This window comes from Leptosomus discolor, chromosome 2 (genome assembly GCF_034619465.1).
Source record: "Leptosomus discolor isolate bLepDis1 chromosome 2, bLepDis1.hap2, whole genome shotgun sequence".
In the NCBI taxonomy this organism is placed as follows: Eukaryota; Metazoa; Chordata; class Aves; order Leptosomiformes; family Leptosomidae; genus Leptosomus; species Leptosomus discolor.
Genome location: NC_141392.1, coordinates 93,139,208 through 93,157,248, shown reverse-complemented (window position 1 = coordinate 93,157,248; position 18,041 = coordinate 93,139,208). Strand labels below are relative to the sequence as shown.

General features: G+C 43.3%; 1 protein-coding gene across 1 annotated transcript in view; it reads left to right on the top strand.

The window, feature by feature from the left end:
* The first annotated feature begins 688 nt into the window (after positions 1-688).
* Positions 689-18,041, top strand: part of CD109 (CD109 molecule) — a 77,092-nt gene continuing 59,739 nt past the window's right edge. The window contains exons 1-3 of the mRNA XM_086461463.1: positions 689-762; positions 1,101-1,261; positions 16,801-16,829. Of these exons, the coding sequence (XP_086317589.1) occupies positions 689-762; positions 1,101-1,261; positions 16,801-16,829 (264 nt within the window). The remainder of the gene's footprint in view (positions 763-1,100; positions 1,262-16,800; positions 16,830-18,041) is intronic.

Below are 18,041 nucleotides of genomic sequence, written 5' to 3'. Positions count from 1 at the left end.
CCAAGCTGCTTCAGTGCACTTCTTGGACTCTGAAAGTTGGTTAAGATGCATACGCAGACATGACCTTATTTTGCAGCTATCGGGCACAGAGGACCGTCCAACCAGAGCTACATTACCAACCGTTTCACGTTGAAACAGCTACGAGTCTCCTTGAATTTCTGCCAGCATCGTGCTCCCCTTTCGGACCCAGAACCGTTCCCGACTTGCCTGCGAGCCTGAGCCCCACGGCAGCGCGCCTCGGCGGGCTCCCCGCGTCTCTCCGAGTCTCTGCGGTGCGCAGCCTTAACGGTAAACGGGCAGTTCCCGACCACAGGCTGCCGCTCCGCTCGACGCTACGGGCAGAAAACGTTACTCTCGGTGCTCATTTTGTAGGACGTTGTGTTCGCCTGAGAATCCCACCCGCTCCCCGGCTGCGTCTGCCCGAAGCCGTGGGTGCGCGGGCTGCGGGGAGCAGCAGTGCGCCCGTGGAGGCAGACTGCCGTACGCACCCACCGCGCCCCCGGCTGGCCGCCCCCCCGCTCCCCGGGCCGCCCTCGGGACCGCCCCCGCGGTGCCTGCCTGGCGCTGGGGCAGGGGCGGCCTCTCCCTTCCCTCCTCCGCCCGCGGAGGCGCCTCCCGCCCGGCCCCCGCCCCGGCCCTGCGCACAGCGGCGGACCCACCGGGCTGCGGACAGCGCGCACCGAGCGCCATGGCGCGGACCCGCGGCGCTGTCCGCCTCCTCCTCCTCCTCCTCCTCCTCCTCTGCAGCTCCGCGGCGGCCGGGTACGTGGGGCCGGGGCGGGCGGGGGCGCCGCGCATCCCCTCCTCTCCCCGCCCGGCGCGGAGGCTGCGCGGGGCAGCGGGCCGGGTCCCCGGGGGCTCCCGGCTGGCAGCCTGGCCGGAGAGCGGGCAGGGCGGCCCTGCTCGCCCCCCGCCCGGCAGAGCCCGGGGGCGCCTGGCAGCGCCCGGCGAGCCAGCGTCGCCTCCAGCCTCCGCAGCGGGGTGCGGCGGGGGAGCTTCGCAGCGTGTGTCGTGCGGCATTATGTGGACGCTGTTACTTTCCGGGGGGATTTGTATTTCACCCCCTGCCCTTTCTCCCTCTGCCCGTTTGGATTTTGCAGACCCATGTTCCTGGTGGCAGTTCCCTGGAATATCAGGCCTGGAGCAAACGTGACTGTGGGGGTAGCTCTGCTGCCGGACAGCCCGGCACAGGTCACCGTAAGGGGAGAAGTGATCAGAGATAACGAGACCGTCTTGAGCAGGCAAATGGTCTTTGAGAAAGGTAAGAGAATGGACTTGGCCTGGAAGGATTTAGATTTGTCTTCTCCCACAAGTATTTTGTTGCTCCCAAAATATCCCAGCTTCTAAACGGTACTAAAATAGGAACTTTATTTTACCAAGTAGAGTGTCACTTACGGGAAAATAGTCTTGTACTCTGCTGGCTGTGTGTGCAGGTGGACGACCGAGCTGGACAGGGAGTGTTTGCATGGGAGTGCTAACTCATTGTAAATGCTGAAAATAATCAGATAGTAGTGAAGTGTGATGGATGCGGGGTTTCTGGGGAACCAGGGTGTACTCTGGTCAACGGAGTGGAGCCACTGAAGAAGCAGAGAAAGAGGTGCTCACTGGTAGGCTTGTTGTTAAGGTGCCAGGTGGAAGCAAGTGGATAAGGGTGGAACAAACAAGGTCATACAGCATCTGGAGCTGGCTGCTTCTCATGTCCTAAGGAAGGGAGGACCTGAGGACAGTAGGAGGGTGGAGATGACTGTGTCAGACACTGTTACTTAGAAGCTCTATGCATTTGTGGAAACAAATTTTTAAGGATCAGCGACTGAATCGTGGGACAGGTTGAGGATTGAAGATAAGTAAACCTTAGAGCAGGCTGATTTAATGTATGCCCCCTGAGCAGCAGTAGAGGACATGGTGGCAGTTCTGAGTAGTTGGTGAACAGAGATATTCTGGTCACTGCTTCTTTTCGTAAATGCCAGCTGGGAACAGAAGCATATAGATATCCTGCCTGAGATTTGCCCTCATGAGAAAGAAAATACTTTTGTGTGGATAATCCAGCTTTCAAACTGTGCTTAGTACGAGGCAATATAAATGACACCCAAACTCTATCTTTTTATTTGTCAAAACCAGAGAGTCTGGGGGCAGTATGAGGTCCTAGAAAAATCTACCCTGCTATAATGCACTTTCTTCTTGTTGGTGTCAAATAATTTTTCTATTAATGTCTTCTAGTTAACGTAGATGCTTTGATTGGAACTGTCACACCTTGGTTTTCAAAGCCTTCATGAAAGCCAATCTCTCTTCATAACCTGGAGAGAAGACTGAGGCTTCGAGTGTGATGGAGTGTATCTGATCAGGTCAAAAAATTCGTGGCCCCATGATGCAGAAAAGCATATCTGATCAAAACTCTTCTTGCTATTTCAAATATTCTGAAAAAGTTTTCCAGAACTATGCATTGGCAGGTTTTACATCAGGTTGGGTATTGTTTATCCACTCTAATTTTTTATTGTTGTCAGGTATATGTCCTCCAGCAGCCAGTGCAAAAACACAAACCTGAGGCAAATTTCCTGTAGTGCTATGGGTAATTAAAAAAAAAAAAAATTGATCTAAGTGTTCATTCCTGACTTAAATAAAATTCATGCACTTGATCTGTTAGTGTCCAAATCTAACACTAATAGCTGTGGTGATATATGCTTAAGGCAATTACCTTAGAAGGATGTGTTTGCTAGCACCTAAAATCTGCAGTCTGCAAGTAACCCAGACCAGCTGTCATGCCTATGGTCCTTCATCTTAAGTCTCCATAACACACTACGTGCCATATTTAGATTTTGCTTATTCGAAAGTACAGACCAAGTCTATTAGACTAGACATAGCAGTGGATAAAGGAACATTCTTATTCTGTGGAGCACATAACTTTAATGTATTTATTATGCTGTTAGTAGTGAGCTTGCCTTTGTAAGTTACAATTCCTCTTCAAACCTTTCCTGGCAGTATTTTGATACAAAACCAAAATCAAAACAAATCCAAACCAACTGATTATTGTTTTTAAATAAAAACTGTTTTATCCTTTTCTTCTTCTAAATATACTGGCTTTTATTTTCCGCTTCTGTTCTGCTTAACACCAAATTAAGTGAGCCTTGCCTGAGTTTCAACCTGTCTATTGTCCTTTTCAACATTAAAAAGCAGACAAGCAACTAGTAATTCCAAGCATGTGAAAATACGTGGATGTCTTTATCTGCACAGCACACAGAATGGTGCTTGACACTGGGAGTTGCTGAAGTCAGAGGGAACAGTGGGTGATCAGGAACAGGTATGATACTTTGTCAGGCTGGATACAATGAAGAAAAAGGAGGAATGCTATACTGCATTACATGAAGTGCCTGGATTTGTTGTTAATTTTAAGTATTTTTCCTGTCTTTTAAATAAATATTTGAATTTTCCATGCTTTTTTATTTGATCAATGGAACAGCAAAAAAAAAAAAAAAAGGTGCTGAGCATGCAGTGTATTTCCTCTTGCAAAAAGCTAAAAATGTAGAATTTGGCCATACATTCTTTAAAGTCGAGTTATATAATTTGTTAGTCATTTGTTCACTGTGAACAAATATGCAAGCAAAACTGTTACGGGCCAGGAGCAAGGGAACCGCCCTGTAACAGAGGATGTAGTGTTGAAGGCATGTATCTGAAGGTGCTACAGGATTGGATCAGTTATGAATAGAGTTAGTCAGAGAGAAAGCAGTTTGTTAAAATAAGGTTCTAAAGCTTTAAATTCTTCACTGAAGAGCAAACCAGCCTTAAGATAAAATATGTAGCAGTATTGTTGTAGCTGTGTTAGTCTAAGAATGTGACTGAAGGAAGACTGGGGGAGGTTTTATTAGGCCAGCCGTTACAGTTGAAGGAAAAAGCCCAAACATATCTCCAGGTGCATATAATCTTTTTAAAATGTCATTGCTGCATATATTAGTGCTCAGAAAATGTTGTTTTATCTGTCACTTGGACCCATTAGGTTACGCAGAGTGGCTAATTCACTGGTATTACTGCTCCTGTGGGGCACATGAGTTTGATGACTTTTATTGCCATGTGTCTATGCAAAATAAGTATTAAAGGAGGCAGGGTGCAGCTGAAGTTGTTGACTGTGCTGAATATCCAGAAAGCTGGAACTGATTGCCTACCTTGGTTAGGCTGCAAATTCAGTGGCACTAAGCTGGCTCAATTATGCTCTGTTTTTTTCCTTGCATGGTGGCAGCAAAAGCAGGGGATTAACTGCTTTGAGAAATTGATCTGACTGAAAAACAAAGTTTTTATTTTTTTGAATATTTTTTTAGGCAGACAGGTTCCCTGGTTCCGTGTGCAAATGTTTGTGCTAATGGAACTGGGATGGGCATTGAGTTGGGAACTGGGTGCTGGGGACAGAGGACAGGCTGAGGACACCGTTTTTATTAGTGCTGTTTAATCGTGCAGGCCAAGTTGAGCCAAGTACCTAGGCATAAGAGTTACTACATACCAGTCTGGCAAAGTGCATCTGCAGTTGCTTAAAGTTAAGGATGCACTCTGGTTCTCCAGCAGCAGCTCAGTATGGTACATGTACTGGTCTAAATCTCTGAGTTAGCTCTGTAAAAGGATCTTGTTGAATTAGAGGCACAGTTATTTTTTCTTTATGTAATACTACAACTCTTGCTTTATATAAGAAATTGAGTGCTTGACCTCCGATGGTTGATAAAACGTTCACTGTTACTGGCAGTGGAATTCTGGTATCTGGGTGATTCTTGGGAAATTGGCCATTAAAGGTTTTAGCAGTGGAGGTTGGTTCACATCTTTATTGTGCTTTTCATATAACAAAGGGAAAAGAAATGTGTTTATTAATAACTGGCTAGTTTGTATTCTTTGGCGTGAGGGACAAAGTGTGTGTGCCAATGCATTTAAAGAAGTGCTGATATTTTGAGCTTGGCTCAATATTCCAGAATCCAAATGTACTGTAGCAAGGGAGATTGTTTAAGACCAATGTTTTGGTACAGAAATTAAGTTAATTAGATTAAATGTAGTGCAGATAGACCAACTGAATGTCTGCAGGCAGGATGTTGCTGCTGCGGGTAAACTTTGTGTGAGCAAGCACATCCAAAAAAACCAGAAGTCAGTGCATCACCAGGAGGGAATAGGTTTTTCATTGTCTACAGTGGACTCCAGAAAAACACAAAGCACTAACTAAAGCTGTTTCTGTGCACTGTGTCAAGCCTTGACACATTTTCTGTGGAGATGCATAATCAGAGAGATCCTCACCCTGATTGGAAATGACTGCAGAAGATAACAATGGCTTATGTGCAATTTGAGCTGTTGGGTTTTCTGGGTCAACAACAACAAAAAAATAATGATGGGAATGACAGACAGGCAAGTTAAATTTTATGCATGAATGGCTTGATTTTCGGTGATTACAGTGAAGTGTGACTCTTGCCATGCATATTTATCCAGCCATTGATCAATAAAGATGTAGTTTGAATTGGCAAGAAGTGTTGTCTTACAAGGTTTGCTACCCAGACATTGCAGTGTATGCTAGTGTATGAGAAACCTTATACCTTAATTGTGAGAGTTTCTGAAAAGTCTGTTTTCCTTGTGGTGCTAGAATGATTTGGAAAGAGTAACTGGCATGTAAGTTGAAAAAACAAATTAGTTTTAAGAAAAGCTTTCATGTTTAATGAGGTGTCATCATTTACTGGACTGCATGAACATTTTTAATTCTTAAGAATAAGATTTAATTAGAGCTTCTGGTGTTTAAGGTATAACATAATGCACAGTGAGTGAGAACTACTTTGTGAACTGAAGAATCTGGTTTACAATAGCATGCATAGTTTGAGTTGTCTGTAAATTACTTGTATGTGTTAATTAATTTGCACTGATTTTGTGTACTTCTAGAGAGGAGTAAACGTACTTGTTAACAGAGGTTACTGAGCTAGAGCGTGTTTAATACTCAGCTAGGATTTATGAAACGTGATAGAGTTTCAGTTCATGTCTGAGAACATCTGTCAAGTTCAGACATGTAGTGATCATCCATATAGACAATGGAAAACCTGTTTTTACCAGAAGGCATGTTTTGCATACTTAATAATATGGTTCTGACCACGTTAGTATGTGAAACACTGAAAAGCACTAGGAATAGTAAGTTGTGACGTAGCAGCTAAGTGGAATGAATGGCCTAAGTACAACAGTCCCCTTTTTTTTAACCTTGAGTGGCCTCTGTAACTTATTTCAGACTAAAATGACTGACTCATTGGTAACCACCAAATCTATGCTGAAAATCTGTAGGGTCAAGGGGTTTGCTGGCAGTTTAATGAGACATCTCCTTTCTGCCTAATTCTGCATCAATACTTAAAAAGTCAAACAGCAGGAGAGCAGGAGTCCCATGTTTTCACATCCATAATCTCCACCTCCAAATGTCTGTGTAACTGTGCCTCATGTAAAATAAGCTGTCAAATAGTCAGCACATGCAGATAACCTATGCAAAATCAGAACGAAGGAAAAGTTTTGGGGACGGAGGTGTTGGGACTGGATCCAGAGACAAGGGAGCTAGTAGAGAAGAGGGTGCGCTCTTATGTGCGTTTGTATTGCTGGAGTACATATAAGATAAAACCCCAGGTTTCTGTGCCTGTTGTTGAATCAATCCGGCTAACAGGCCCATTAAGTAGTTTGCAGAAAAATGGTAGTAGCAATCCCATACAGTACTTGAACTTTATCTTATTGGTTGGATGCTGTTTGGGATTTTAGGGAAAGAGTCCTTCTGTGGCTCAAGGTTTATGTGTTTGTACACAAGGTTGTTCTGGTCACCTTGTTCTTCACCGATATCCAGCCAAGGAGAGTGTGGCAGATCGAGTGTTACATGCTATTTCACAGTACCTTGAGAAGGGTGGAATAATTCACTCATAGCAGAAATAGTGGCGGTAGGGCAACTCTTACAGAGGAGGGAATATTACGTGTGCCATTGTGGGGTTCCCTGTTGCTACTGTGAGCTGGAGGGGCTTTACGGCTTTTAGAAAAGGGAGGAGAGAGAAAAATAAGGTAAAGGCTGTTAACTGGGGAGGGGGTGGTAGGAAAGTGATACCAATAAAAAACAGGAATTGGAATGTAAGAAGCTACCAGAAAGAAGAAGGAAGGGAAGGAAAGGGAGAAAGCTCTTGAGGGACTCATCCTCAAGAGATAAGTACACATTATCCTAGCATAGCAGAAGGGTAAGAAATAAAGTAACTAATCACGATCTTATCACTGGCCATAAAACAACAGAAAAAGGAAAACTGTATGTATGAGATCAGATGACAAAGGAGTCGCATGGGTAAGAAAAGACAAAACTGGAAAGGCCAAACCATGTGTAAGAAAGAATGTGAAGGATAGTAAGGCAGGATTTTTAAATATCATATTGATAGCAAGAAAGCTAGCAAAGGGTGTGACTTGCTACTCACTTTGAGAAGGTTATTGATCAGTGATGCTGAGAGGCAGTAAGTGTTCAGTCTTCACTAAGAAGAACAACTAACTGCCATGGGAAAGGGTTAAGAATTAAAGCAACAGAAGGGGAGGAACAAGTTAAAGAGTACTTTGGTAAAGAAGATGTTTAGGCCTGATAAAATTACCTGTAGAATATTTAGGGAATTGATTGAAATAATTTTAAAACTGCTAGTGAAGTTTTGAGAGGTTCTGGAAAATTGAAAATCTGCAAATAAAATATGTTCCACCATGGGCTGGCAGAGGTTGCAAGTGGAGAAGCAGTGGGATATTGTTATATTTTGACTTTAGTAAGGCTTTTGATAGTCTGGTGTGGCCCTCTGACAAGTCAGCTGGGGAAGTGGGGATAGCATGGAACTCTTATTTTCCAGCCAGCCAGAAACATATTTATTAATATTCACAAAGTAGGTCTAAGTGGTTCACTCTTAAACTGGAAATGTGTTGCCCTGAAACTATTGTTCAATGTGACTGACAGGGATGAAAAAGGGAGAATGTTTATTAGCTTAGTGAAGCGGTGTCAAGGATGCTGGGAGGAGGGATTAGATTTTGAACTTATTTTGGCAATATGGGAAATGATAAGGGGAAAAACTGGAGTGTGATTCACTAGGGCAACTGCACAGTTCTGCTCTTGTTGAGGAATGAAGGAGCGTGCATTTTCTGGATGGGGAACAAGGTGAGGCAGCGGTCCTGCAGAAAAGGGTGTCTGCGTGTGGGGTGGGTGACGGTTTAAAGGTACCAAAAGGTGAAAGCTTGTAAGTAATACTGTGGTGCTCAAAAAAGAAGGCAAACACTGTACTTGGATGTATACGCAGAAATATTTTCTGTAAGCTATGAGAAAGTATTCTTTCAGCTCTACTTATGCATCCTGAGGAATGCTGTGCCTGATTTGGGGCACTCTTCATGGAGACTGTGTGTGAACCAACTGGAGAAATTCCAGGGAGAGTACAGGGAAAGATTGGAGATCTCTCAGGAGATGAGTTCAAACCAGACAGAAGAAGGTGGGCCTTCCAATGACATGGGAATAAATTGTGGAACTCTGTGTCTCAGGTGTTGTGGATGGAAAATGTGATTGCACAAATTCATGAGACAAAGTCCATCAAGGGCTGGTCCATTATAAAGACACTAATTTTGGCTTTTCAAGCCCTAAGCCTCAGATTGCATAGTCTGGGAAGAGTGCTCAAGGAAGGGTCACTATGTTCCTGTTCTGTTTTAATGCTGTTGAGATGTCTGTACTTGACCATTGCTGGAGACAGGACCTTGGGCTAAACAGACTTTTGGTTTGACTCTGGGAGTCACTTCTACATTCTGGAAAGCATTTGAGGAGAGATGGGAGGAGCTGGGATGAAGTGTCAGAAGTGTGCTGTGCACCTAGTTATTACCCTTTAGGTACATAAAAGGTAGCTTTAAAGATAAAGGAGTGAGAGTTAACAGTGGATCTCCAGGTAGGTCTGGGGTGATGTCCTTAGTGGTGTCTAATTAGAAAGAGATCCAAGCTGAAGTGTTGAGGGTTATAGAAGTACCTGCAGAGGCAGGAGGCAGTTGGGAAATTCACGGGTCTCCAGTCATACACAGGTGACTTCTCTTTTCATGAGACTGTTACGACTATCTGCACTGGCAGCGTTGCTGGTTCCCGTGCTCTGCTATCCCTGACTACGTGCTTGTGGAGGTAGAGTTGAGATCCTGTTTGCAGAGATTGAGTAACACATGGCAAGAAGTGATGCTGGTTCACCTAGATTCACTGCTGTCCAAATAAGTATATGTGTAGGAAACATGGCCAGTGTGACAGACCCCTTCTCCCCTGCTTCTCCAGCTTACTGGAGGCTCAGCTGTGAGGTCCAGGTGCTTATTTTGTATGCTTAGGGATATATATTGCCTTTATTTTCTGATGAATGAAGTATCTGGTAATATTTTTATATCTAAAGAATTTTGTGATCTCAGAAGAGATGTGGCTATGTGGATTTGTCATCACAGAGTCTGAATGCATTCCAGAAAATGGAAGAAAACCAATATGAAAGCAAACTTTCTTTCACTCCCTCTAAGAGGAAACTTAAATAGTTCCTGAATGTTTTATTTGCAGTGAATGAGTTTGAGAGGTGACTTGACTTTGGAATTTTGCTTCAACTGCAGCAATTGATGTGATGAGGGTGGTAGAAATAATGCCAAATCTGTGGCATAGACAGGCTTAGCCACATTTTGTCCTAGTATGATCTCCCTGTGTTTTAAGTTGGAAAAAACCTGCAGCTGCTTTAATTTGCAGTAATAGTGGCTTTGTGTATTTCATGTACATCAGAAAGGGTAATAATAATGGCCAATAGTGCCTGGAAAGCAGGATGTGCAGATGCCTGTGAGTTTATGTGTATGTGTATAGTCACCAAGGGAAAACTAAGTGAATGAAATTAATTTCCCATTTAGTTGTGTAAGGCTTAAGTCTGATATTATTCTGAATTGTCTGGTGGTTTCATAGATTGGATCTGACATCAAGAACGTTTTCTCTGTAGTATTCAAAACTTGTTTTGCTAACAGCTGTAAATATTTAATTAATGGGAATATAGTTGTTTGAATGTGGTAGGCAGTGATAATGTCATGCGCATGACAAGAAGTCCATGGATGGCTGTTAGAGGCTGATCTTGGGAAAAAGTTGAAAAGAGCCTGTATTTGTGTTTATGTGTCTGGGATGGTAGCTGCTTGATAGCTGTTAGAAGGTCTCTGATTAAAGAGGTGATTTAGTTTTAGAAATATGAAGCCGTTTTGTTTTCCTGTCGGGCATGTAGTGTCTCAGATAAACCGCAAAGCTTTTTAAGTATTGTGTTCTTGCAACTGACTGCTCTCTGACCACTCAGCTGAAGGTGGTAATAATAGTATAATCCATAGATTTGGTTGTTTTGCTGTAGAAGACTGAGTGGAGAATTAAATGTCTGAATTATGACCTAAGTGTAAAAAGAAATTAGAAGGGCCAGTCTGCAGGAAACTTGATGCTTGCTTGTGGAAGGGATTGAGGATGTGGTAGGGCAAGGGGATTGCAAATCGCCCAGCATTGGCAGTTTGTGTCTGTCTGTCTGAGGGGGCTGGAGATGGTCGTTTTCCTCAGCAGTGGATCTGGCAGTGCTGGTGAGAGAAGGGCTGAACAAGGGGGGAGGTACCATGACTCCTTTGCCATGTGAGGTATAAAAATGCAGGAAATGCCACGGTGAGGGGGCAGTGGAGAGGAAGTATAGCACCCCTTCTCTTTGTACCTTCTGGTAAATCTCTTATCTATTCTGTCCTGGCCATGAGTGTTTCTGGTTGGGCTTTCTGTGGTTGGGTTTCTACCACTCTTCTGATCATGGAGTAAAAGCAGATTGGGGAAAAACCTGTGGATTTAGCTAGAGGAGGGTTTTTTTTGTCATGAATTGTCCTGGTTGTCAGGAACATACCCCTACACTCTACATTGCAGATGGAAGCTAGAACTTGCTAATGACTGCAGAGTTTGGTAAAACATGGCTTTAATCACTAAAATGTCTGTGAACGTTGTCTTTCTCCTGTCCTGTAGAGCTGTGGTGCCCTGTCTCTTGACCGGATCCTCAGGTGATAAATTCTGGTCCGATTAAGATCATTCCTCCTGCCCCTTTACGCCTTTCTACATAGGCAGCGCTGCTACCCTGCCTCTGTCTTTCACTTTATAATTTCTGAGTGCTTTTAGCCTCCAAAATTGCAAAAAGGACTGAAAAGGGTAAGAGGTGGTAGAAATAGGGACTAGGGTGGTGAGTGACTGTGGAGGGAAGTGTGCGTAGTGCTGGCAGGCAGGAAGGGTTTAGGAGGCTTTGTGGAGGAAGTATATACCCCTTTGCTACAGGCCCTGTTGGCTTAATCTGCCTTTGGATGTTAGCCAGTACACTAATAATGTCCACTAGCAATCTCTGTTGCATGAATTTGAGTGCTGTATTGCCCCTCCTTCTATTGTCTGGCCCAAATTTAGCCATAATTTAACAGCAGTGGCTCACACTATGTGTTTTGGGCTACTTGTGTAACTAACTAGTGCTAATTTTAGAATAATAGATGAGGAGTATAACACATTTAAAGAAAACGGAACTTTTTTTGTTTGAACTTATTTGCAGGCCTTCTTTTATGAAGAAAAAAAAATTTCACTCTCTGGACAGTTTAGACCTTGGTATTTATGCTCCCTTTTTTTTTTTTTTTTTTTTTTTTTGAAAAAAACCAAACCCACAAAAAATATTATATATTCCAAATAGGAAGAAAAATCTGGAAGGACATTGAAGAACATTATTCTTTATTTCTCTGATGTGAGTTTTTGAAATAGACTCTGCAGTAGAAAAGATTCCTTTTACTGCTGCAAAGAAAATGCTTTTCTATAAACATTTCCTAAGCATGGATATGTGAACACAGCTGCCAGAAGAAAGACGTGGCATCATTTTAGTAAATCAGTCTGAAGCGATTCCAGTTATATTTTGTCGTTCTAACACAGGACTGAGAAGGAATGAGGACGTCAGTAGAAAAGGTTAGATGGGAAAGTCTGTTTGTAGTGATACCTGCCATGTGAGCTAGAATATAGAGACAAGACCTGAGTTTGTGCAAATTCGTAGTATTTATTGAACAAATACAGTACAAGCTTCAGGAATTCTGTGAGAGAAATGATTTTGGAAGTGACAAGGAAGGATATTTTTTCTTGAAGGATCATGTGACTTCTGTGGGGATTTTTTTGGTTGTTTGTGTCTTTTAACTTTCCTCAAGATTAGTCTGGAATGGTCCATTGAATTTTTCGTGCCTCCCACTGCAGCTGGAGCATGACTCCCATCTGGGAGTTTTCTTTAACTAATCCTTTGCATTAGCAGGGACCTATGCTTTTGACTGGTCTTTCCCCTCCATGGCCCATTGCAGTCGTGCTGGTTAGTCCGCTGCTGCAGAGAGCAGATGTGACGAGTCAGGAAGGAAGCATTTTGTGATCTGTGACACTTGGTGCAGGTGGCATAGCTGTTCTGGGCTCCTGTCTAAATCTAGTTCTACTGCCTGGAGTTAGTTACCTGTAATCATTGGGAGCTGTATTGAATAACTGAAGGGATCCCTTAGAGGGATGTGCTAAAGGAGGGTGACAGCTATTGCCATTTTCAGGGACAGTGGGCTTAACTGATATCATGTGTAAGTTTTACACACTGCATGTGGGTAAAAGTGTCCAGCTGCATGATAGCAGAGCTTCCAGTGGAGCAGTGCCATGCGCTAGCTGTTGGACTGTGATTAACTCTTTATAAACCTGAGATTGCTGTATGATTTAAGATAAATTTAATTCATCAAGTGGACCAAAAAATGTGGTAAATTTCAGCAATTCAGCATTGGCATAAATATTTTGCCTACGGCTCCCACTTGAGCACATCCGAAGCCATCCCTGGGCGTAGCTGAGCAGAGCTCCAGGGGATTGACTGCAGCTTGGTACTCTCTGAGAACATGGGAAAATCTTACATGACAGGGAAATTCACTGCAATGCCACAGAGTTTCGGATCTGCCTAGGCTGCTCAGTTCCTAACAAAATAATTACATAGTGACATGAATTGAAAGATTACCTCATGCCCTGGAGCCTCTTTTATGGTTTTCACTGGCTGGGAATGAGACGGTGCTCTGGGCTTTATCAAGGCAGCCAGGGAGGCTGTAGCTCCCTAACACTGCTTCACAAGGTAAGTGCTCTCTGAGCTGCACAAAGGAGAAGTGACTGTGATGTAAATCTCCCTCCTCCTCAGCTGCTTCTCCTTCTGCATCGTGGCTGTATCTGGCTCAGACCTGATGTTGGGTCTCCTAGGCCTGGCAACATGGAAGAAACCTGTTATTTCCACCTTAAGATTTCTGTCTTTTGCATGCTAGTTGTTCTCAAAATAGGTGGAGGCAAGCAGGCACTGCCCTGATGAGAAAGCTGCAACATACTTGCCCGGTTATGTGAAAGGTTGCTTTGAAAGCTGTTAGATGCCACACAGGGTGATGTGTAGCAGTCCCCTTTGGCGCTCTGCCCTCGCCATGCCTGCGTACTAGTGCGTTTGCATTGGTGTGGGTAAAGATGGAAATAGAAACCCCGTGGTGTGGGCTATGGTATGAATATCAGGTTTGTGCTTGGTGTCTCCCGATGTACTGAAGTCACTGCTATAGCTGTTGCTACAATTAGCTGTTGGATAGCTTAAAGCTAGCGTAGCAATACTTACCATGTGCATATCCATTCAGATCTGTGTGGTAAATAAAACTAAGTTCCTGTTCTTTGTTCAAAACCCACTATCAGCAGTGACAAGGTTGTTTTTTCTGGAGACATAGTGTCATGGGTTGTGGTTGTGCAAACCCCATCTTAAGCACAGCCTTATTTCACACAGGGATGGGAACTAGAGAAGGGTTAGGCTTTTAGTATACAGCTGAGAGAAATTTCAGGAAGTAGCTTTATACCATTGCTGCTAGTTACCCTACATCCAGCCTCCTTTATCAGTGAAATATCGTAATTCCTTAAAAAAAATTATTCTTAGTTAACAGTAACTCTGTCTCTTCTGACTTAGGAAGGTATAAGTTAGCTAAAATTATATCTCTGTTAGTGTGATTGCTTGGGCGTGGAGTTGTATGGGTCGATGTCTGGAATAAGTATATCAGTGAGTCAGAGGGGTTTACATTGCCTACAAATCAGGTGCTCTGCAGGATGTGCAATTCCTCTCCTGTAGGTGATGGTTGTCCTGTAGCTCTGTGTCCCAAGCAAGCTTGGCTGAGTGTGGGGCTTCCACCGTTCAGTGGGTGCCCTCTCCACTGGCTACTGAGAAAAGAAGTGTGTATTTTGCCTGAGAATCCTCGCTGAAAAACTTCAAAGGCTGGTGGGGTTGCTCAGAGTCAATGACTGCATGGGCTGCTTCTTGAGTAAAGAGGAGAGAGGGATGATAGGAAAAAAATTGCGGCTTTAACGGTAGCATAAACATGTTGTGGAAAGAACTGTGTTGCTTAGGGCCTGATGCCACCCATCCCCGTTAAGCTTCTGAATACCAGAATGAAGTACTGGAGTGTGCCACCCACAAACTTCATTTGTGGGTTGTGAGTCATTTGGTGTAACCCAAGTTATAATTTGAATAGATGGTAGATGCTGGACGGGGTTTTTCCTTTAGTGCTCTGGCAGCAGCCAGGACAACCTGTGTTCAGTCCATTGAAACTTTCTTCTCTTTGCCCCTGTTGAAGGAAAGAATTCCTTGAGTTTTAAAATTAACATTGGAGTTCAAAGGCCAAGTGATTGCTTCATCTTGGAATGCTTTTATGTCCAGGATCAAGAAGGACACAAATAAAATAAATGAAGTGTGTTTTTTTTGCTTACTCCATGAAACAAACGAGTAAAAGATAGGTATAAACCCTTGCTTTTTAGGAGATATAAAAAGGTCTAACTGAATGGAAACAGCAAAAGAAAATATGAGTCAATATGAGTCAACAGTGTGGCCTAGCAGCCAAGAGGGCGAACCGCATCCTGGGGTGCATCAAACATGACCAGCCAGTCAACAGAGGTGATTATCGTGCTGTATTTAGTATTGGTGTGGCCTCACCTTGAGTACTGTGTGCAGTTCTGGGCCCCACAGTTTAAGGAGGTTGTTAAGGTACTCTAATACGTCCAGAGGAGGGCAACAAAGCTGGTGGTGACAGGGCTGGAAGAAATGTCCTATGAGGAGTGGCTGAGGACCTTGGGCTTGTCTCTTTTGGAGAACAGGAGGCTGAGGGCTCATTATCTAATATATTTAAAATACTAAGTTATATTAACCCACATACATTAATATGTTGTTTACTTATTCCCATGGTGATGTAATGCAGTGAGGATGGTTAATTCTGGGTGCTTGTTTGCTGAAGGGTGGTAAATCCTCGGCATGGTTTTGAAAGTTTTAGCCTATATCTGAGCTGCAGAAGCAATGGAAAATAATAACTTGGGTGGAGTAGAGGACTGAAGAGATTGTAAAGCTGTTTCAGTCTGTGTGAAGATGAAGGAAAACGTTCAAGTGGAGAACATGGATGTCAGCCCACTCCAAATAGAGACGTAATGTTGGTGTAGACTGGAGTTCATACTTTTGCAGCCATGCAAAAGGTATCACACATCTTCTGTCAACCATGTAAGGGAGGAAGGGGTGGAGTGGATATATCTGGTGAAGAGGAGGCTGAGAGCCAGTGCCCAGTGAAGAAGAAGCTTTAGGTTGTCACAGAGGTAATGGCTTGGTATAGACATACTGCCACGCTGCTGGTGCTGTCTCATAGCAATAAAGCCACCAGGTGGCAGGTTACTGCTAGAGGGAATGGCCACGATTAAGGCATTTTTTGCCTTTCTCTGGTAATGTGTAGTTTAAAGTCTTTTCCTTTTTTGTTACTTCTAGAAAAGTTGTTAATCTTGATAAAAACTACTACAAAAAGTAGTCACCTACCAAACTGCAGAGGAGATTAATGTAAAATATCCTGGGTTTCTGTTACATGTGAAAGAGTGGCAGAATCAACTTCTTTGCAGAAGCAAAGGGATGCTTTGGTCTTAGGACAGTGGTACCTGAGAGCGGAGTCATTATCAAGGACAGCAGTGCCAAAACATACCCTCCTTGTTCAGGCAGCTCCCAGCTGGGGCACCACTGGCATTCTCAGACCATTATTTAAGTGAAGCACTGCATTTCAGTTTTTCTGGGCCGTTCTGCTCTGGCTGGTTCTTTTAGCAGATTTGGGATAGTAGTGATTGCTAGGGCATTGCTGAATCTGGTAGCCTGATGGTGGTGGGGATCGGGTCTCTGACTGCGGTATTGGGATTACCCCCCCTGTTGGTGTGCCTCTGGGCTTGTGGTGATGGGTGTGTGATGGGCTGGGTGCTCCCCTGGGATGGGGCTGGGTGTATTTGAGTTCCCCCACCTGCCGTCCTTCCTTTGTGCTCCTTCATGTGTCTGTGGAGATGAGCTGCTTATCCTATAACCTAATGGTAGCTGACAGTGGCCTTGACAGGACTTGGGAGGAATAAATGTGGGGAATGAGATGTTGAATGAAGTATAAACACAGTATGTCAATACTGACTAATGCAGCAGTTGCTTCAGGCTGTACATTTTTTTAGTTTCATGTCCAGACAGCGTTTGGCAGCAGTCAGTTGGCCGATAAGCGTGTGCATGCTGGCCAGCAGGTCACAGCCATTGCATGTGTGTTGGCTGGATGGTCCATGTGCCCTGAGCTCCAGAGTAGCCACATCAAGGGAATTCAGTTGTCCAGTGGGTATTACGGGCAGTGTTGGAATGGGGGAGGGACGCTGCTCTTCGAATTAACCTGACAATATTGGTGTTTTCGTAAGTTTTTATAAAGTTTCTGACAGTGTGGTATTTCTTTTTTATTCAGATTCCTTTGGGACCCTTGTTCTTCCAGTAGTAAGTATTTCCTTACTTTCCTCCTTTCTCAGAAAATGTTGACTCTCTGTAACTTTTCATCAATTGGTGTTGAGATGATGTATTTTGTATGTGATCCTAGCTATTTTCACATTCTCAGATGAGTGTGTTTACTGACCAATAAGCCAAGGAGTTTTCAGATCAAGTGCTCTGCAGCTTGTTACAAGTAATTATAGGATTTGGGAGCTGACTTCCAGCATCAGAACAAGCTGTCATAAAACTTGAACACAGAAGTTTATTTTGTGGTTTTTTTGAATGTCTGATACCAACATCTCTATTTCAGATACACCATGAAGGCTGACTAGAGCTGAAAGAATTGTGAAAAGCAATAATTAAGAAATAAAAATATATTTATACACAGTCTTCTTAAGGATTTGGAAATGCATGTTTGGTGAAAGTACAGAATAAGCTAACTAGTCAACAAAAATGTATAATATCGAATTGTGTGTTGAGTATGAATCCTGAATTCATAGTTCTGGAGGTTCATCTTGCAAATCTAATCTAAAGAATTATGTGTTTGTGTCAGGAAAAAACTTTTACCAAAGTCTTTATTTTTTTAAACATCTGTAAGCTTGAGTTAAATTCTTATCTCAAATAAACTGTATATTTTATGAAATAATCTGGAAATGTTTGATAGATGAATAATCAATGACAATGAGCCGCTCAACTTTATGAAGTCTGATAGGGTGAAACGCATCTGTACAAGCTGTAAATTAGCAAACATAGAAAATTCAGTTTAAAAACAAAAGATTAAATTATCAAGTTCCTTAATATAATGTGGCTGTGTCTTAAAGTGTTCAAGCAGCTAAAACCGGACGAGGTGAATTCCTTCCTCTCTCACGACTATCTGAAGTGGTGAAAACTGACTCATTTTTTAATAGTGAGATGGTTTTTTCATTCGTGTAGCCACGGTAGACTTATTTTTTTGCCCATAGTAGGGTTGGCTGGTAGCAGAAGGTGGGTAGTGAGTTTCTGGTTTCAGCTGTCATCTTTTCCAGAGAAAACAGAAGCTTCCTTGTCTGAGGTGCTCGTGACGGTGGCTGGTGTGGTCGGGAGAAGTACACGAGATGGCCTTTTTCTCTCTTCTGCCAAAGTGGGGATAGTAATACCGTTCACTTGGGAGATGTATTGACTAAGATAAAATACTAACAGCAAGTTCCTACTACCTGCTGTTAAAAGCTGCCTTCCTCATAT